The 14,181-nt window shown below is 54.9% G+C and overlaps 1 protein-coding gene across 1 annotated transcript in view; it reads right to left on the bottom strand.

Annotated features, from left to right (window-relative positions):
* Window positions 1-2,266: 2,266 nt before the first annotated feature.
* The window catches only part of Arhgap22 (Rho GTPase activating protein 22), a 141,043-nt gene continuing 129,128 nt past the window's right edge, over window positions 2,267-14,181 (bottom strand). Inside the window, exons 6-10 of the mRNA XM_059274124.1 lie at window positions 10,489-10,621; window positions 9,691-9,764; window positions 8,543-8,664; window positions 5,608-6,490; window positions 2,267-2,889 (exon numbers count right to left, since the gene is read on the bottom strand). Coding sequence (XP_059130107.1) covers window positions 2,661-2,889; window positions 5,608-6,490; window positions 8,543-8,664; window positions 9,691-9,764; window positions 10,489-10,621 — 1,441 coding nt within the window. The 3' untranslated portion in view covers window positions 2,267-2,660. The remainder of the gene's footprint in view (window positions 2,890-5,607; window positions 6,491-8,542; window positions 8,665-9,690; window positions 9,765-10,488; window positions 10,622-14,181) is intronic.

Here is a 14,181-nt window from a genome sequence, read left to right as displayed (position 1 = left end):
GCTTCTACCATGTGGATCCAGGATACTGAACTCAGACCTGTTGGTGAGCACCTCTACCCACTGAGGCATCACACAGGCCCCAAACTCATCTTTTTAAAAAGATTTTATTTTTTAACTTTATGTCTGTTTTGGCTACATATATGTAAGTGTCCTGTGTGTGTGTAGTACCGGAGGCCAGAGCAGAGGACAGATCCCATGGAACTGGAGTTACAGACCACTGTGAGCGACCTGTAGGTGCTGGGAACCAAACCCTGGTCCTCTGGAAGAGCGGTAAGTGCTCCTAACCAATGAGCCATCTCTCTAGCCACCAAACCAAATTTTAAAACATGTCTGAAGTAATCTGTGATCAGAATCCTAATTTATCTCTAACCAGTTCTTACTTCATAATGATTCATCCCTGCTTAACTTGGTGATGTTTTTAGCAATAGCCTCTGCTCACTCTTCATAGAGAACTTCACCAGATTTAAAAAACAAAAACAAAAACAAAAAACCCATTCCTCACCTGCTCATGTTGATAATTCATTTTTGACTTAATATTAAGTGAGGTTATTCTTGTATAAGTATGGCTGGAACCTTTAGGCTTGGAACAGTTTGTGTAAACATAACCTAATGGGAAGGGAAGAAAAGGATGAGAGGTTCCAGGACGAAGAACCCACTATGGATGAGCCTCAGGGGCTCAGATGTCTAGACAGGTGGAGAGCGTGCTTTACACAGCTGGGAGACAGAGCTGAGAGCGGGCCATTAAGTTTCCGGAAAGGTCCTACATGCCTAGATCTGTTTTGCCAGCAGGTGGCAGCCTTGGCTTGTGAACTGTTCCCTGTCAGGGCTGGTGGGCAGTTGGCCTTCTGTGGTTAGAAGGTCTTTCCTCCTGACACTTTGACCCTGGAAGCTCCTTTGAGGAGCTGGTGGCATTTTCGCTTCAGGTGAACTCAGCAGATTTCTACAGCTGTGGTGAGGGAACTCAGCAGGATCACGGGAATGCACGGGTGGTCCCACCTAACTTCTCCCAGGCTGTGTCCCCTGCCATGGAGGAGATAAGGACCAGCCTCTATATTGTCATTGGGAGGTTCTGAGGAATCAAAGTCACTTTAGTTTTCCTTCTCCGAATACAGGAGAGGGTGGTGGTCTACCTTTGGGCAAGGAATGCCGGCTGGCTGCAGCAGCACACCATAGCACAGACTACCATCTCCATTGGCCCCTTAGCATTCCCAGGGACACTCTGACCCTGACCTCCGAAGCTGGGAGGGTTCTTGGCAGGCATCCCAGTTGTAGAAATCTCTGGTCAGCTTCCTAAGGACAGTCAGAGGTCAGATGTCAGTCTGTTTTACCACTAGGGGTAGGAGCATATGGCCTTGTATTAGTAGCCAGTGCTACCTGGTAGCATTGCGATCCTGGCCATTCTCCTGCCTGGGGAGGATACATTCTCAGACATGATACCTGAGACCAAGCAGGTAGACATTAGAGGCTTAATGACCTTTCCATATGGTAATCAGAAACTGGGCTACTTTCATGACCTCTTTAGTCCCCCACCCTCTACACACCCCACTCACCAGAGGTTACTGCTTAAGTGGGAAGCAAGAGGCTACCCATGTAGACACCGAGAAGAAGCAATGGCTATGTGTGAGGCCAGTCCTCTCCCAGCCAGGCCTGTGTGATGATCAGTTTTTATTGTCTGCTTGACTGGATTTAGAAACATAGGAGACAGACCTCTGGGCATTTCTAGAATGTTTCTAGAGGAAGGAAGACCCATGGGCTAGTGGATATGTGACCAGCTGTCTCAGGTTCCCATTGCTCCAGCTAGATCAGTTCTCAGGCCACACCAGCTGAGGGCCTTCCTAAATTGTTTCTGTATTTTGTTGCAGCTACCAGAATCCGTCTGAGCTGCCTGTAGGCTGGGGATGGGGTAGCGGAGGGGGGACACAAGGTCTGAGGATGTCTAGAGGAGTGGGTAGATATGGAAATTATGTGGCCAGCCTCACTCCGAGATCTGGAAGGTGGGCCAGGCCCAATATAAAGTGAGAGACACCTAGAGGACCCACCAGCTCTGCTCTCCTGCAGGCCCAGCCCTCTGGAGCAGAGCTGAACCCCTGCAGAGGAAAGCAGGCTACAGAGGGCAGCCCAGGGGACCTTGCAGGGCGCAAGAAGTAGCCACAAAGGCTGAGGTGGGAGAGCTGAAAGAGTGGCTTCCCCAACCACAGTGCTGGGACCCTCAGGGAGCTCCACCGGGGGACACTCAACCTTTCACTGGGTAATCTCCACTTGGCACAGACGTGAAGAATGAGGCTGGTGACAGGCACCATGCTTTCAGAGCACATTTAATAAGGAGTGAAGTTCTTGGCAGTGGCCCTGCCCTTAGGTGCCGTCCTTATGGATGGCCATTGGGGATTTTTCCTGGATGAGGGGCTAATGCTCATCTTGGCACTGTCCCCTCTAACACCTGCTGGGACCCAGAGTTTTGGAGAAGCATCCAGATCCTGCCTGGACTATGTGGGGTCCTGATAGTCCCTGTGGGCTGTCAGGCTCTTTCTATTTGGCGCTTGAGGGCAGATGGCCCTGCTGGTGGCCTGGCCCAAACTTGAAGCTTCTGGCTTCCTCTGCAGCCCGTGCCAGCCCTGCAGGGAGAGTGAGTGGACATATACAGACATGTATTTCTGCTCCCTTCACTCAGGGGCTCTGGCCCCTTTGGTCCCAACAGTCAAGCTTCCCAGGGTGGCAAAGAACTCCTCCATCTCCCTCTGCAGCAGCTGGTTCCTGCGCTCCGCGTCCTCACGCGCCCGCTCTGAGTTCCGCAGCTTTATCTCCAGCATGGCGTACTTCTTCTTCTCCTGGTCCAGCTCCTCTTCCAAACGAGACATCTGCTTCCGCAAGTCAGCACTGCCCTCCTCGATGCTGAAAAATCAGGAAGAGGGAGTATCAGACTCCAGCTACAGGGACGCTGTCACAGACTCCAGCTACAGGGACACTGTCACAGACTCCAGCTACAGGGACACTGTTACAGACTCCAGCTACAGGGACGCTGTCACAGACTCCAGCTACAGGGACGCTGTCACAGACTCCAGCTACAGGGACACTGTCACAGACTCCAGCTACAGGGACGATGTCACAGACTCCAGCTACAGGGACACTGTCACAGACTCCAGCTACAGGGACACTGTCACAGACTCCAGCTATAGGGACACTGTCACAGACTCCAGCTGTAGGGATGCTGTCACAGACTCCAGCTACAGGGAGTGCTATCACAGACTCCAGCTACAGGGAGTGCTATCACAGACTCCAGCTACAGGGAGTGCTATCACAGACTCCAGCTACAGGGACACTGTCACAGACTCCAGCTACAGGGATGCTGTCACAGACTCCAGCTACAGGGATGCTGTCACAGACTCCAGCTACAGGGATGCTGTCACAGACTCCAGCTACAGGGATGCTGTCACAGACTGACCCCACCCACAGGGAGCACTGTTACAGCAAGAATGGCCCTGGGTTTCACCATGGCAGAGAGGTGACAGAAGACTGTGGGGGGGGGGGGTGCGCTCTCACAGCCTTGCCCACTTCTGCAAGCCAGTGGGGGCTCCCTACAAGGAGGCTTCCTTGGATTTGTGACCCAGAAGGGCCACCCTAAGGATGCCTGCCTGAGCACTGGGACTAGCAGGATCCCTGAGCCCTCACTAGCTATAGCCTTTTGTCCCTCCAGCCCTGTCAACTGTCCTGGTGAGGGATCATCTGCCACTAGCAAGAGGAGCAGAGGCCCCCTGACCTTTCTTCCTATACTCTTACCCACACCTCCTGCTGCTGTCTATGCAGGGCTCTGGAGAAACATAAACCCAGAGGAAATGCCTGTCTGCCCTTCATGTCCTCTTTGGGGCGCCTCCCATGAGCACCCTGCACGTCTAGCAACGTCTCAGAGCCTACACAACAGTCTGAGCTCCATGGCATTGACAAGCAGAAGACAGTGGACCTAGCATCTGCTGAAATGCAGAGGTGACTCCCCCACATACTCCCCAGAGCGCTGTAGTCACCACACAGGGACGATCTGCATGCAGCAAAGCACCAGGAAACAGTGTGTCTATGGACTGGATATCAGCCTCCCTCCGCCCCCAGACACCGAACACAATGCTTAGAGAAAGGTGACCTCCCTTCACCATAGCAACAGGCATGCTATCAGAAAGGGGACCTCACGGAGGATGGCACTGAGGTCTCACTAGCTTCTCTTCTGTCCCCAGCCCTTCTTTGCTATCCTCTCCTTGCTTGGTCCTCCCCTCCTTTCTATGCTATGCGAGAGTGACCCTGTCCAGGCTCTTGGTGCTAAGCCCTCCTATTAAGCTCCCGGCCTGTTCATGAGCATCTCCAACTGAAAAGTCCCAACATGGAGCTCCTGACAGCTTCCTCAAGTCATGCCCTGTCCCATCTAGTTCTCCTGCCCAAGGAGCACCTGCCTACAGTTCTTCTCTTCAGCTCTAAAACCCGTATTAGATGCCAGATGAGCTCTTCCCACCCGTCAGTGAGCAAGGCCCATCCAATCGATCTTCAGAACATGCGCTGAAAACTCTTGTTTCTCCCATCTCCGCTATTGCCCCTGTGGCCCATGTCACCCCCATGGGCCTGGACTCCTATGGCCTCCTAATTGGTTCCTACTGGACCTCCAGGAAGCTTTCTTATCAGAGGAGCCAAAGTCCTTGGGACACTCCATTAACTTCTTCACACTCACTGTCCTCTGAATAAATGCAAGCATCATCCAGGTTAAAAGGCCCTGCCTTACTTCCCTGCTCAAGGCTGGCACAGCTCCGAGGCTTACTTCCCTAGCCCCACCCCAAGCCTTCCTACCCTCTCCCGAAGAGGCCTCCCTTTCCTCCCAGTGTTATTGTCCTTTATCCACTTCCTAGCATGCCAATGTATCTAATGAGTCTTGTGCATGGTCTCATCCTGACATCCCCAAATAAGAGTGAGGCAGGGAATTCTGGTGAGTTTGGGATATAGCCCCCAGCATATATCCAGAGCAGTATCTGTATTTCACAAACAAATAGTCTCTTAGAGAAATACTGGGATGGCAGAGACTGGATAACAGGGGGCAGAATGGGGCTCCATGTATGCCAACAGAGGCATATTTCCAAAAGCCTGCTGGGTGCGACAAGGTACAATATCCCCTTCTTTCCTGTGCTAGAGACCACCCTCATTACAAACTCTCCTTCCAAGTAGCTCAGGCCACTCTGTCAGAGTACAAGGGCCTCCATTGTGCCCCCCTCCCATTCTTCCCAAGGAGGGGGCCTGTGTAGTTAAGTAACAGAGCTATCAAGGCACCAAGAGTAGGCTGGTTTGCACACTGGGCAGCCCTCTCTGTGGCCACCCCAGTGGCAGAGTTATCCAAGGCTCTGTTCTCACCCACGTGGTCCTGGAGAGCCACCTGGCTCCTGACTCCTGTTCTACAGACCAGCTAACATTCTTGCTTGTCCTGCTGCTCTCGGTAGGCATTTGTGGAGGCCTGCTGGCTGACCCACTCCCAACCCCGTATATCCTAGGGTCATTTTCCAAGGAAAGAAGCCTGGAGGCCGGCCGCTCTGAGCCCTGCCCCTTGCAGCTGTCTCAGTGGCCAGCCTACGCTGGGCCCTTTACCTTTTCAGGCTCCTCTCGTACTCAGTCCTCTGTTGACACAGCTCTGCCCTAAGCGCGGCCACCTGGCCCTGGAGAGCCCGGCAGCGGCGGACGTGAGCCTGTGGGGGGCTGCCCGGGTCGTTGGGGTCACTGCTGCCGCTGCCCGCACATGCCTCATCCAGGCTGTGGCCCAGGTCTGGTGACCTGTGGTCCTCACTGCTGCTGGGGAGGGGAGAGGGCTCAGGAGCCCACTCGGTGTGTAAGGAGCTGCAGGCGGAAGAGTCACTGGCCCGGCAGGCCGTGCAGCTGCTGATGGAGGCCTCTCGGGAGGATGAGGCTGCAGACCACGCCATGCTGGCCATGCTGGCAGTGCTAGGAAAGTGGCTGGATGGGGGCACGTTGTCGTAGGTGGAGAGTCTCTGCACTGAGCCTGCATCCTTGAGGCGGTCCCCCGATGAAGCCCGACGGTGGCCACGCAGAGAGGACAGCCCGTTGATGAGCCAGTTCCCACCGGAGGAGACGATGGGTACCTCTAAGGACGAGCTGCCCCCCTTTGGGCTCTCTGACCGTGACCCCTGCCGAAAGGAGGACTTCCAGCCGGGCAAAGTATGCATCCTCTTCCCAGGGCTGGTGGCCGCTGAGCCAGTCTGGCTGCCAAGGCGTGGGGGAGAAGTTCTGGAGAGAACTGCTGCGGCTGGCCCATCCAGAGATGAGGTCCTGTGTGTGGGCAAGCCAGGGCTACCAGGCTCACCCTGGCGGTCCCTGGTGACCTCCTCGGAGCCCCACTCCACTGTGCTCTGGGCCGTACCACGTGGTAAAGCAGGTTCTTCGAGGGAGGTTGCGGTAAAGAGCTGTCCATGTTTGCGGATGAGGACAGTCATCAGATGCTGAACCAAAGACGTGCCTGTGAGAAAGAGAGAGGAGAGGCTGGCAGTGAGTGGTCCAGTCCACGCCTCCAACACACTCAGGGTCAGCTACAGCTCAGACACGGGATGCCTGTTCCTGCAGGGCACCTTCACGTGTATCCGAAAGAGGGACGGTCATACCAGCCAGGACCAGGCTCAGACAGGACTGTGCCCACAAAGCCCCTGAGCATGGAGGAAGCATAGCGCTGCCCACCTAGGAGAAGGGAGGTGCCATGCAGACACGGTGCTCATCAAGGCCACAGGATGATGGGTGGCAGGATGGAGCTGGAAATCAGAGCCTAGTAGGTCAGAGTGCATCAGAACCCAGTTTCTCCTGTGCTTGCTATTGCTGCTTCAGGCTGTGCTTTAATGAAGACCCTCTGAGGACACAGGGCTCTGGAACAGGGTACACACACGCACACGCACGCACGCATATATGTATATATCTTTTTAAAAAATTACTTATTTGAGGGCTGGGAAGATGGTTCAGTAGTTAAGAGCACTTTTCTTTCCTGCAGAGGACTTGGGTTCAATTCCCAGCACCCAGAGAGTGGCTCATAACCATCCATAACACGAGTTCCTAAGGATCCAATGCCTTTCTCTGACCTCAGCAGGCACAGGCATGCACATGGTGCACAGACATGCATGCAGACCAAACACTGATACACACCAAAAAAAAAAAAAAGAAGAAATATATCTTTTTTAAAAGTACTTATTTTATGTGTGTGAGTATTTTGCCTGCATGTATTTATGTGCATGGCATGTGTGCCTAGTACCTGTGGAGGTTAGAAGAGAATGTCAGATCCCCTGGAACCACAAATTGTTGTGAGTTGCCATGTGGGTGCTAGCAACCAAACTGGGTCATCTGTAAGAACAGCAAATGCACTTGACCACAGAGCCACGGCTCTAGCCCTATGAAGTCTTAATGTGTGTGGAGATATGTATACACATAAACGCACATATGCATAGTGTTGGCCTCCTACCCCTCCATCATCCCAGAGATGCACGGCTCCCATGGCGGTGGTATGGGGCTCAGCAGTAAGGACACGGTCATCCCAAGGTCAACAGTGTCTACTCGATAGCCGTGCTCCCTCCAACTACCCACCACCAAATACCAGAGTTGAGAGGTTCACCAAGGATGAGAAAGACCACGGCTGGGTGGATGCCACATGGAAATCAAGTGGCCCAGGAGGAATCCCAGGAGGTACTTCTCAGCCAGAAAACTGGGCCCACCCAGACTGGGCTGTGTGGCTGCTGCTGGCATCCATGTTGGGACCCATGTCCTCAGTCCTAAGCCAGGACTTCAGGAGTGTCCCCCACCAACTAGATGTGAACATGCTGGGCAGCAAGGTCCTTACAGGGCTCTATTGGGGACAGATTTCCCAAAGGCCTGTGCATTCGGGTTCTTGTTTCTACTCGCCTCTCTCTACACGGGCCCTCTGCAGGCTTGGCTGACAGGTCCCCGGTGAGTCATCTCACCTCGCCTGGCCTCCGTTTCCTCATCTGGGACTTAAAGACAATTATCACACACAGGCCGGTGTGAGGACTGCAACTGAATGGCCCAGACGAACTACAGCACGGAGGCTGCTTAGTCCTTCCCTTTCTCACCTCTTTCCTTTTCTGAGAGCATGTCTCCTGGTGTCCAGGCTGGCCTCAAACTCCCGGACTGAAGTGATTCCCCCCCCCTCAGCTGCGCCATGTTGCCCTTTTGAAAACATCATTTTCTTATTACTATCACAAAAGAAAAACTCCCTGGTGCTGGCACAGGTCTGTCATCCAGGAACCTGAGACAGTCACCTCACTGTGACAGTAAAGCAGAACACATCAGTGTGGGCTCCAGGACAAGGCCTCCTGCCTCCCAGCTGCTCTAGCCTCTCTAACCACTGGCCATTTTAATTGTTTCCAATAACCAGCTGCTACCAGCCACAAGGGGACGGACGGAGGGAAGGAGGCTTTGTCCCTCGAGGTGGAGACAGGACATTTAAGCTCTTGTCCCCCTGGCCTGGCTCTGAGCTGTGCTTTGGGCACTGCCAAGCCACCTCCCTTTTTACCTTCCATGATGGTCACTGGATCCTCTATCTGAGGCCGAAGGATGTTAGGGCCAAAGACTGTTGCCAGGTTCTGGACGCTCATCTTGTTGACATTCGAGTGGGCCTGCACTTCATCCAGAAACCTGCAAAAGAGAAGAGAAGCAATTGGAGAAGCAGCAAATCCCGAAGCCCAACCTACTGTGAGCTCCAAGCCCTGCCTGGCCCCACCCACCATACCACACCCTACCAAGCCCAGCCCACACCTACATCACCTAGCCCACTCTACACTGCCTAGCCACCCACCACACTGACACTCCTAGCCACACCCCTCAGATACACTCACCATACCATACCAATGATGCCCACCCCATACCAGCCAGCCACCTGCCATACTACATGCTCTTCCACAAGCCCCATCAATTCACCATACCACACCCGGCACACCTATGCTTCCATGCGCCCCCATGTGTCACAGCTATAAACAGCCTAAGTCCAGCCACATTCACACAAAACCCACCCCATCCATACCCACTCAGCTACACTATACCTAACCACCCACTACACTATGATCCTGCTTCCAATACCTAGGCATATACCATAACCACCCAACCTGCACCTGCATATATTCATGCCCCCTAGCCACACCCGCTACCCCCAACCCCACCACACGGCCGCATCTTTGTGCCCTCAGGCCCCATTCCATCCCCACACTCAGCCAGGCCTCCCAGGCTCTCCATGGCTGCCGGGCACAGTCAGCTGCAGCTTATGAGATCCAGGAAGAACGCTCCTGAGATCTAAGACTACCATGAGAAACGAAGGCCAAGGGACAAGATAAGGTCATCCTTGGTGCAAATGCCCCAGAAGCTCAGACCCCACTAAGAGCTGTGTGAGTGTCATCCCTGCAGGCCCCTACCAGCACCCAGAACGTGGCTACATGAGGGTCTATACCTGTGGGGAAGGGAAGTGAGAGGTACCCAGGAAGGCAGGGGCAGGCTCCTTCTGAAAGGATTCACCGGCCGCCTCCTGCAGCTCTGTGCTCTTGCACGCTCCTGGCCATCCCCACACTCGGTGAGGGAGGCAGTGTTGAGAACGTGAATGGCCCCTCTGCACGGTTTTGTCTCTCTAGGGGTGGAGGGAATGAGCAGAGTAGCTCCAAACAGGCCACTTACCTGCAGATGTATCGGAGCAGGTTGTAGTTGGCCTGAGGAAGGTTGTTCACTTGTTTAGCCAACTCCAGAGTCCCCTTGTAAAGGAAAGAGAACATAGAGTTTCAAACACCAGCAGTAAGGCCTCCTCTGACTGGAGGAAGACGGGACAGGAGGAGGGAGGGATGTGTGACCAGTCCCAGCTGACCTCCTCCATCCCTCCAAAGTGCAGCTGTGACCTCTTGAGGAGACTGACTTCATGTCTGGGAGCTGGAGTGAGGGGTGAGAGCCTCTGCAAGGCCACAGAGGAATGTCTCAGCTCACTTATTGGGGCCCAAATATTTGCCAGGTAACAACTCTCACCCCCCCCCCCCCACAGTCACAGAGAAGGCAAACAGTCTTTCTGCAGCAGCAGCAGCAGCAGCAGCAGCAGCAGCTCAGAGCTGCAGAGGGTGGAGGGGAGGGGGCAGACACCGCTCCTCAGAAAACAGGTAACGGGGCTCCTTGGTCTCAAAACTGTGCAAGCCTGGAAGCCTGAGCCAGGTGTGGGAGACAACGGTGAAGCAGAAGAATGGTGTAAGGTGGCCAGAACTGGGTCCCCGTGTTAAGAGGGATCTGCATTCCACCCCACCCCCTCTTTACTTCTGAGATAAATATCCGAGGGAAACTAGAGTCCTACACAGAACGCACAGCACTTGGGGGGCCCTCCTTCCCCCACACAACAGCCTTCCAGTCAGGACCTATGCGCCACTGATAAGTCTTGACTCCACAAGCCTGCTGCCCCCCAGCCCACCCCCAGGATATGTCCCGGGAGGCACTGACCTCCCCCTCGTCCTTGGTGAGCAGCTGGGCGCAGCTGAGGAAGTCCTCATACCTGGCGAAAGGGATGACTGGCTCTGGGAGCTCCCGAAGGTAGAGCTTCAGCAGGGAGGCCACTGTGTGCACGTCTGTGGTGCTGGGATAAAAAGGGGGGCCTGAGTGAGAACAGGACCCCAGGAAGTTGGAGGACTAACACATACACTCTACCTCACATGAGACCAGGACAGTACCTGGTCTCAGGTCAAGGTGTATGCATACAGCCAGGCTCCTCTGGAGCCAGCAGCCCCTGGTCAAGGTCAGACCCAGGCTACCTGCAAGCCCAGGGAGCAGGGCCCCTGTGGGAAGGGTGAGGAGAGACCAGAATCTCCAGCTTGGATCTACTCATCAGCCCCACACCACTGGCTCAGAACCTAGTGTCTAAGGCGTGAGGAGAACTCTCTTTTGTGTTCCCAGTGTGGGACTTGGGAGATGTTCTGCTGCAGAAGCCACAGGGCATGGTTGTTCCGCTCAGGACAGTTGCTCAGGGTGGAAGGAATTACCTGTGACCTGGACCAGCTTCACAGGAAGCTCTCATGGAGTACAGCCAAGCCTTTGCTTGAACTTGCTAAGTGCCCGGGATGAACCTTGGCTGAATCGGGAAATCTGTATCAGAGGAACCCCATCAGGGCTGACCTTCCTGCAGAGAGCAGGCATCTAAGTACTAACTGGGCAGGTGAGAGAGAGGTCAGGTCCTTGCCTCTGGTCTCAGCTCCTCACTCCATCTCTAGGGCCTTGGATGTCCACAACAGGACTTAGTCTCCACTCCTGGCTCAGAGATGCCTAGGTTGAAGTGGGGTGAGGGGAGGGCAGAGCGGTGGAGGGATTCAAGGGTATTCCCAGGTCAGGTTCACTTTCTCTTTTCCTATCTACCTGGGCTCTGCGGGGCAGTTCTGGCCACAGCTGGCTCCTCTTCTAAGCTGGCACCTCAAGCTACACCTGGGCCCCAGGAGACTTTCCTAGGCCCCGGCTTTCAGGCCCAACTTAAAGTTCCACAGAGTGGACACTCCAAGATGGCCTGGAGCCAGCAAACCTCGGCTGTGCTAATAAGGTGACACTTGGCCATGGCCGTGTACCACACTGGCATCAAAAGTGCTAGGATCCTTTTGGCAGACCTTTGAGATTATGGACTTCCACATGAGCACAAGCACCCAAGATCCATACACGCAGGCTTCTCCCCTGACCGCCCCTCTCAAGCCAAGCGTGCCTCTGCTGGCCACTGCCTTCTCCTGGGCCACTTTCTCTGTCCACGCTGGAGGCCAGTGCCCTTCCCAAATGGGACTCTTCAGGGTTAGCTGCTGCTGCTGCCTCGGGGAGACAGGAAGTGGGACTGGTTACATGGTACCCGCTCCAGTCCACAGACCTTCCTGCCTGCGTTCCTGCTCAAGGCCCCTCCCACACCATCCATCACCCACAGAGACCTGCGGCTCAGCTGTACCCCATGGCCACTGCTCCTCACACTCTGGCTCCTCTGCAGCCTTCCATCCCCACTCACGGCTGCTCTTTGCTTTAACACTTGGCTCCAGTGTCCCTGAATCCTCTTCCCACACTGAACCCACTATGAACCCACTGCACCCCCAACACATTCTCACCAGCACCAGAGCGTTCCAGGCCGACGGGCCTGGGCCCATCAGCCTGGGAGTCTCACAGCGAACGCTACATGTAGCTGGTGGGCTGAGGCAAGGCCACAGAAGGCCCAGTGGGTCAGCAGACTGCTCTGGTCAAATCAGCTGTCTCCACGGCCCATGCCTCCACCTGCAGCTTCCCATCCTCTCTTTATTCCCAAAGTCACCCTCTTGTCCATGCAGGCCTTGCCTCTCACTTGTCTCCAATCCTGGAGAGAACACACACATGCACACCCCCCCCACTGGCTCACAAGCTCTTATCTGCACCCCCAGCCTCCACTGGCTTCCTAATTTTCTCTCTCTCTCTCTCTCTCTCTCTCTCTCTCTCTCTCTCTCTCTCTCTCACACACACACACACACACACACACACACACACACACACACACACAGCCCTGGGGCTGAATGCTCCTCTGCAGAAAGGGTAAGCAGATGAACAGGAGTTTTGTGGTAGAGGAAGACCAAGGCCAGAAGCAGGGCCTAGAGGCAGGCTAGTGCAGGGGGCGCCACAGCTCAAGGCAGAGTAAGTCCGGGACAGGGAGCCCTGTCACGCAAGCCCAGTTGGTTGGTGGAAGGAGGACTCCCTGTGAATGAGCTGTAGAGAACAGAGCTCCAGTGCTCACGGTGAGCAGGTGGGCAGGGGAGCAGAGCCCTTGGGCCTCTATGAGTAGGGTGCAGTAAAGCCCTAAGGTGTCCCCACGAGTGAGCTATGGGGAACAGAGCCCCGGAGCACACTGTGAGGAGGGACAAGGCAGCAGAGCCCCGGGACCCTGTGAGTTGGTGGACACAGCTCTATAAGAACAGCAGAAACTGGGAGAGAACAGTCTCAGGAACAGTTTCTGAAGCACTGCCCCTGGGGGAGGACACTGCTGAGCCACCTACCTGGGAGAAGGGACTGTTAAAACCCCAGGAAGGGGGGGCCATGATGGAAGGGGCGGAGCCGCAGCCTGGAGCAAGGGCCTGGTCATGCTGCCAAAGCTGAGATGTAGGTCTATGGAGCTGAACTCAGGGATCGGAACCAAGCTGAGCCCAGCTGGCACCAGGCATTAAACAGGAGGCATGGTAAGCTGATGATATCAGAGGGTGGGTTAGGCAGAAGGCTTGGTACCTCGCCAGGAGACCCCAGTGAGTTTGAATATGGCGGTGTGAGGTCTGACACCCTTCCAGTGTGTCATCCAACACTACAGCAGTAGGTCTGACTCTGGGCATTTCTAAAAGCCACTGTTTCCCACAAGCTTCTACAAGCTGTGGACAGGGCTTCACAAGGCTCCAGGTAAAGAAAGGGACTCCAATGCCCAGTGGTTAGTCCTGAGCACCACAGCTAAGGAAAGAAGTGGCAACCCTCTGGTTACGGCCACGGGTCTGGGAAGAAGCTGGACAGATAACTGTTACACTCTGTAAGACCAGGAAAGCCCAGGGCTGTGAGCACTGCAGGGCTTGTCTTGTGGCAGCGGGAGCCTCGGTTTGAGCCGAGATACCAGAAAAGGCAGCTTTATGGATGTCTGGTTTGCTTTGATGGCTTGACACAAGAACTCTGCACAAAACTGATCTGTAACGAGTGGGATCCCGGCAGAGAGAAGGGAGCTCACACAACCCCACGGAGAGGCAAGCCCCACTCCCCCACTCCTCCCCCACTCCTCCCCCACCCCCCCACTCCCCCACTCCCCCACTCCTCCCCCACTCCCCCACCCCCCCACCCCCCCACCCCCCCACTCCCCCCCACTCCCCCACTCTCAGGCCTTGGGCAGCGGATGTAGTTGTCCTTCCCCTGGCTGTGGGAAAGCCTCAGTGACGAGTACAGATCCAAGGTGGGCAGAAGCGACTGTCTACCTGTCCTAAAACCTGACTGAGGGCTGGAGAGATGGCTCAGAGGTTAAGAGCACTGCTTGTTCTTCCAAAGGTCCTGAGTTTAATTCCCAGCAACCACATGGTGGCTCACAACCATCTGTAATGAGATCTGGCGCCCTCTTCTGGTCTGCAGTGATACAGATACATGCAGACAGAACACTGTATACATAATAAATAAATAAATCTCTAA

This window comes from Peromyscus eremicus, chromosome 9 (genome assembly GCF_949786415.1).
Source record: "Peromyscus eremicus chromosome 9, PerEre_H2_v1, whole genome shotgun sequence".
In the NCBI taxonomy this organism is placed as follows: domain Eukaryota; kingdom Metazoa; phylum Chordata; class Mammalia; order Rodentia; family Cricetidae; genus Peromyscus; species Peromyscus eremicus.
Note: the sequence above shows the minus strand (reverse complement) of the source record. Positions and strands in the feature narration are given on the sequence as shown.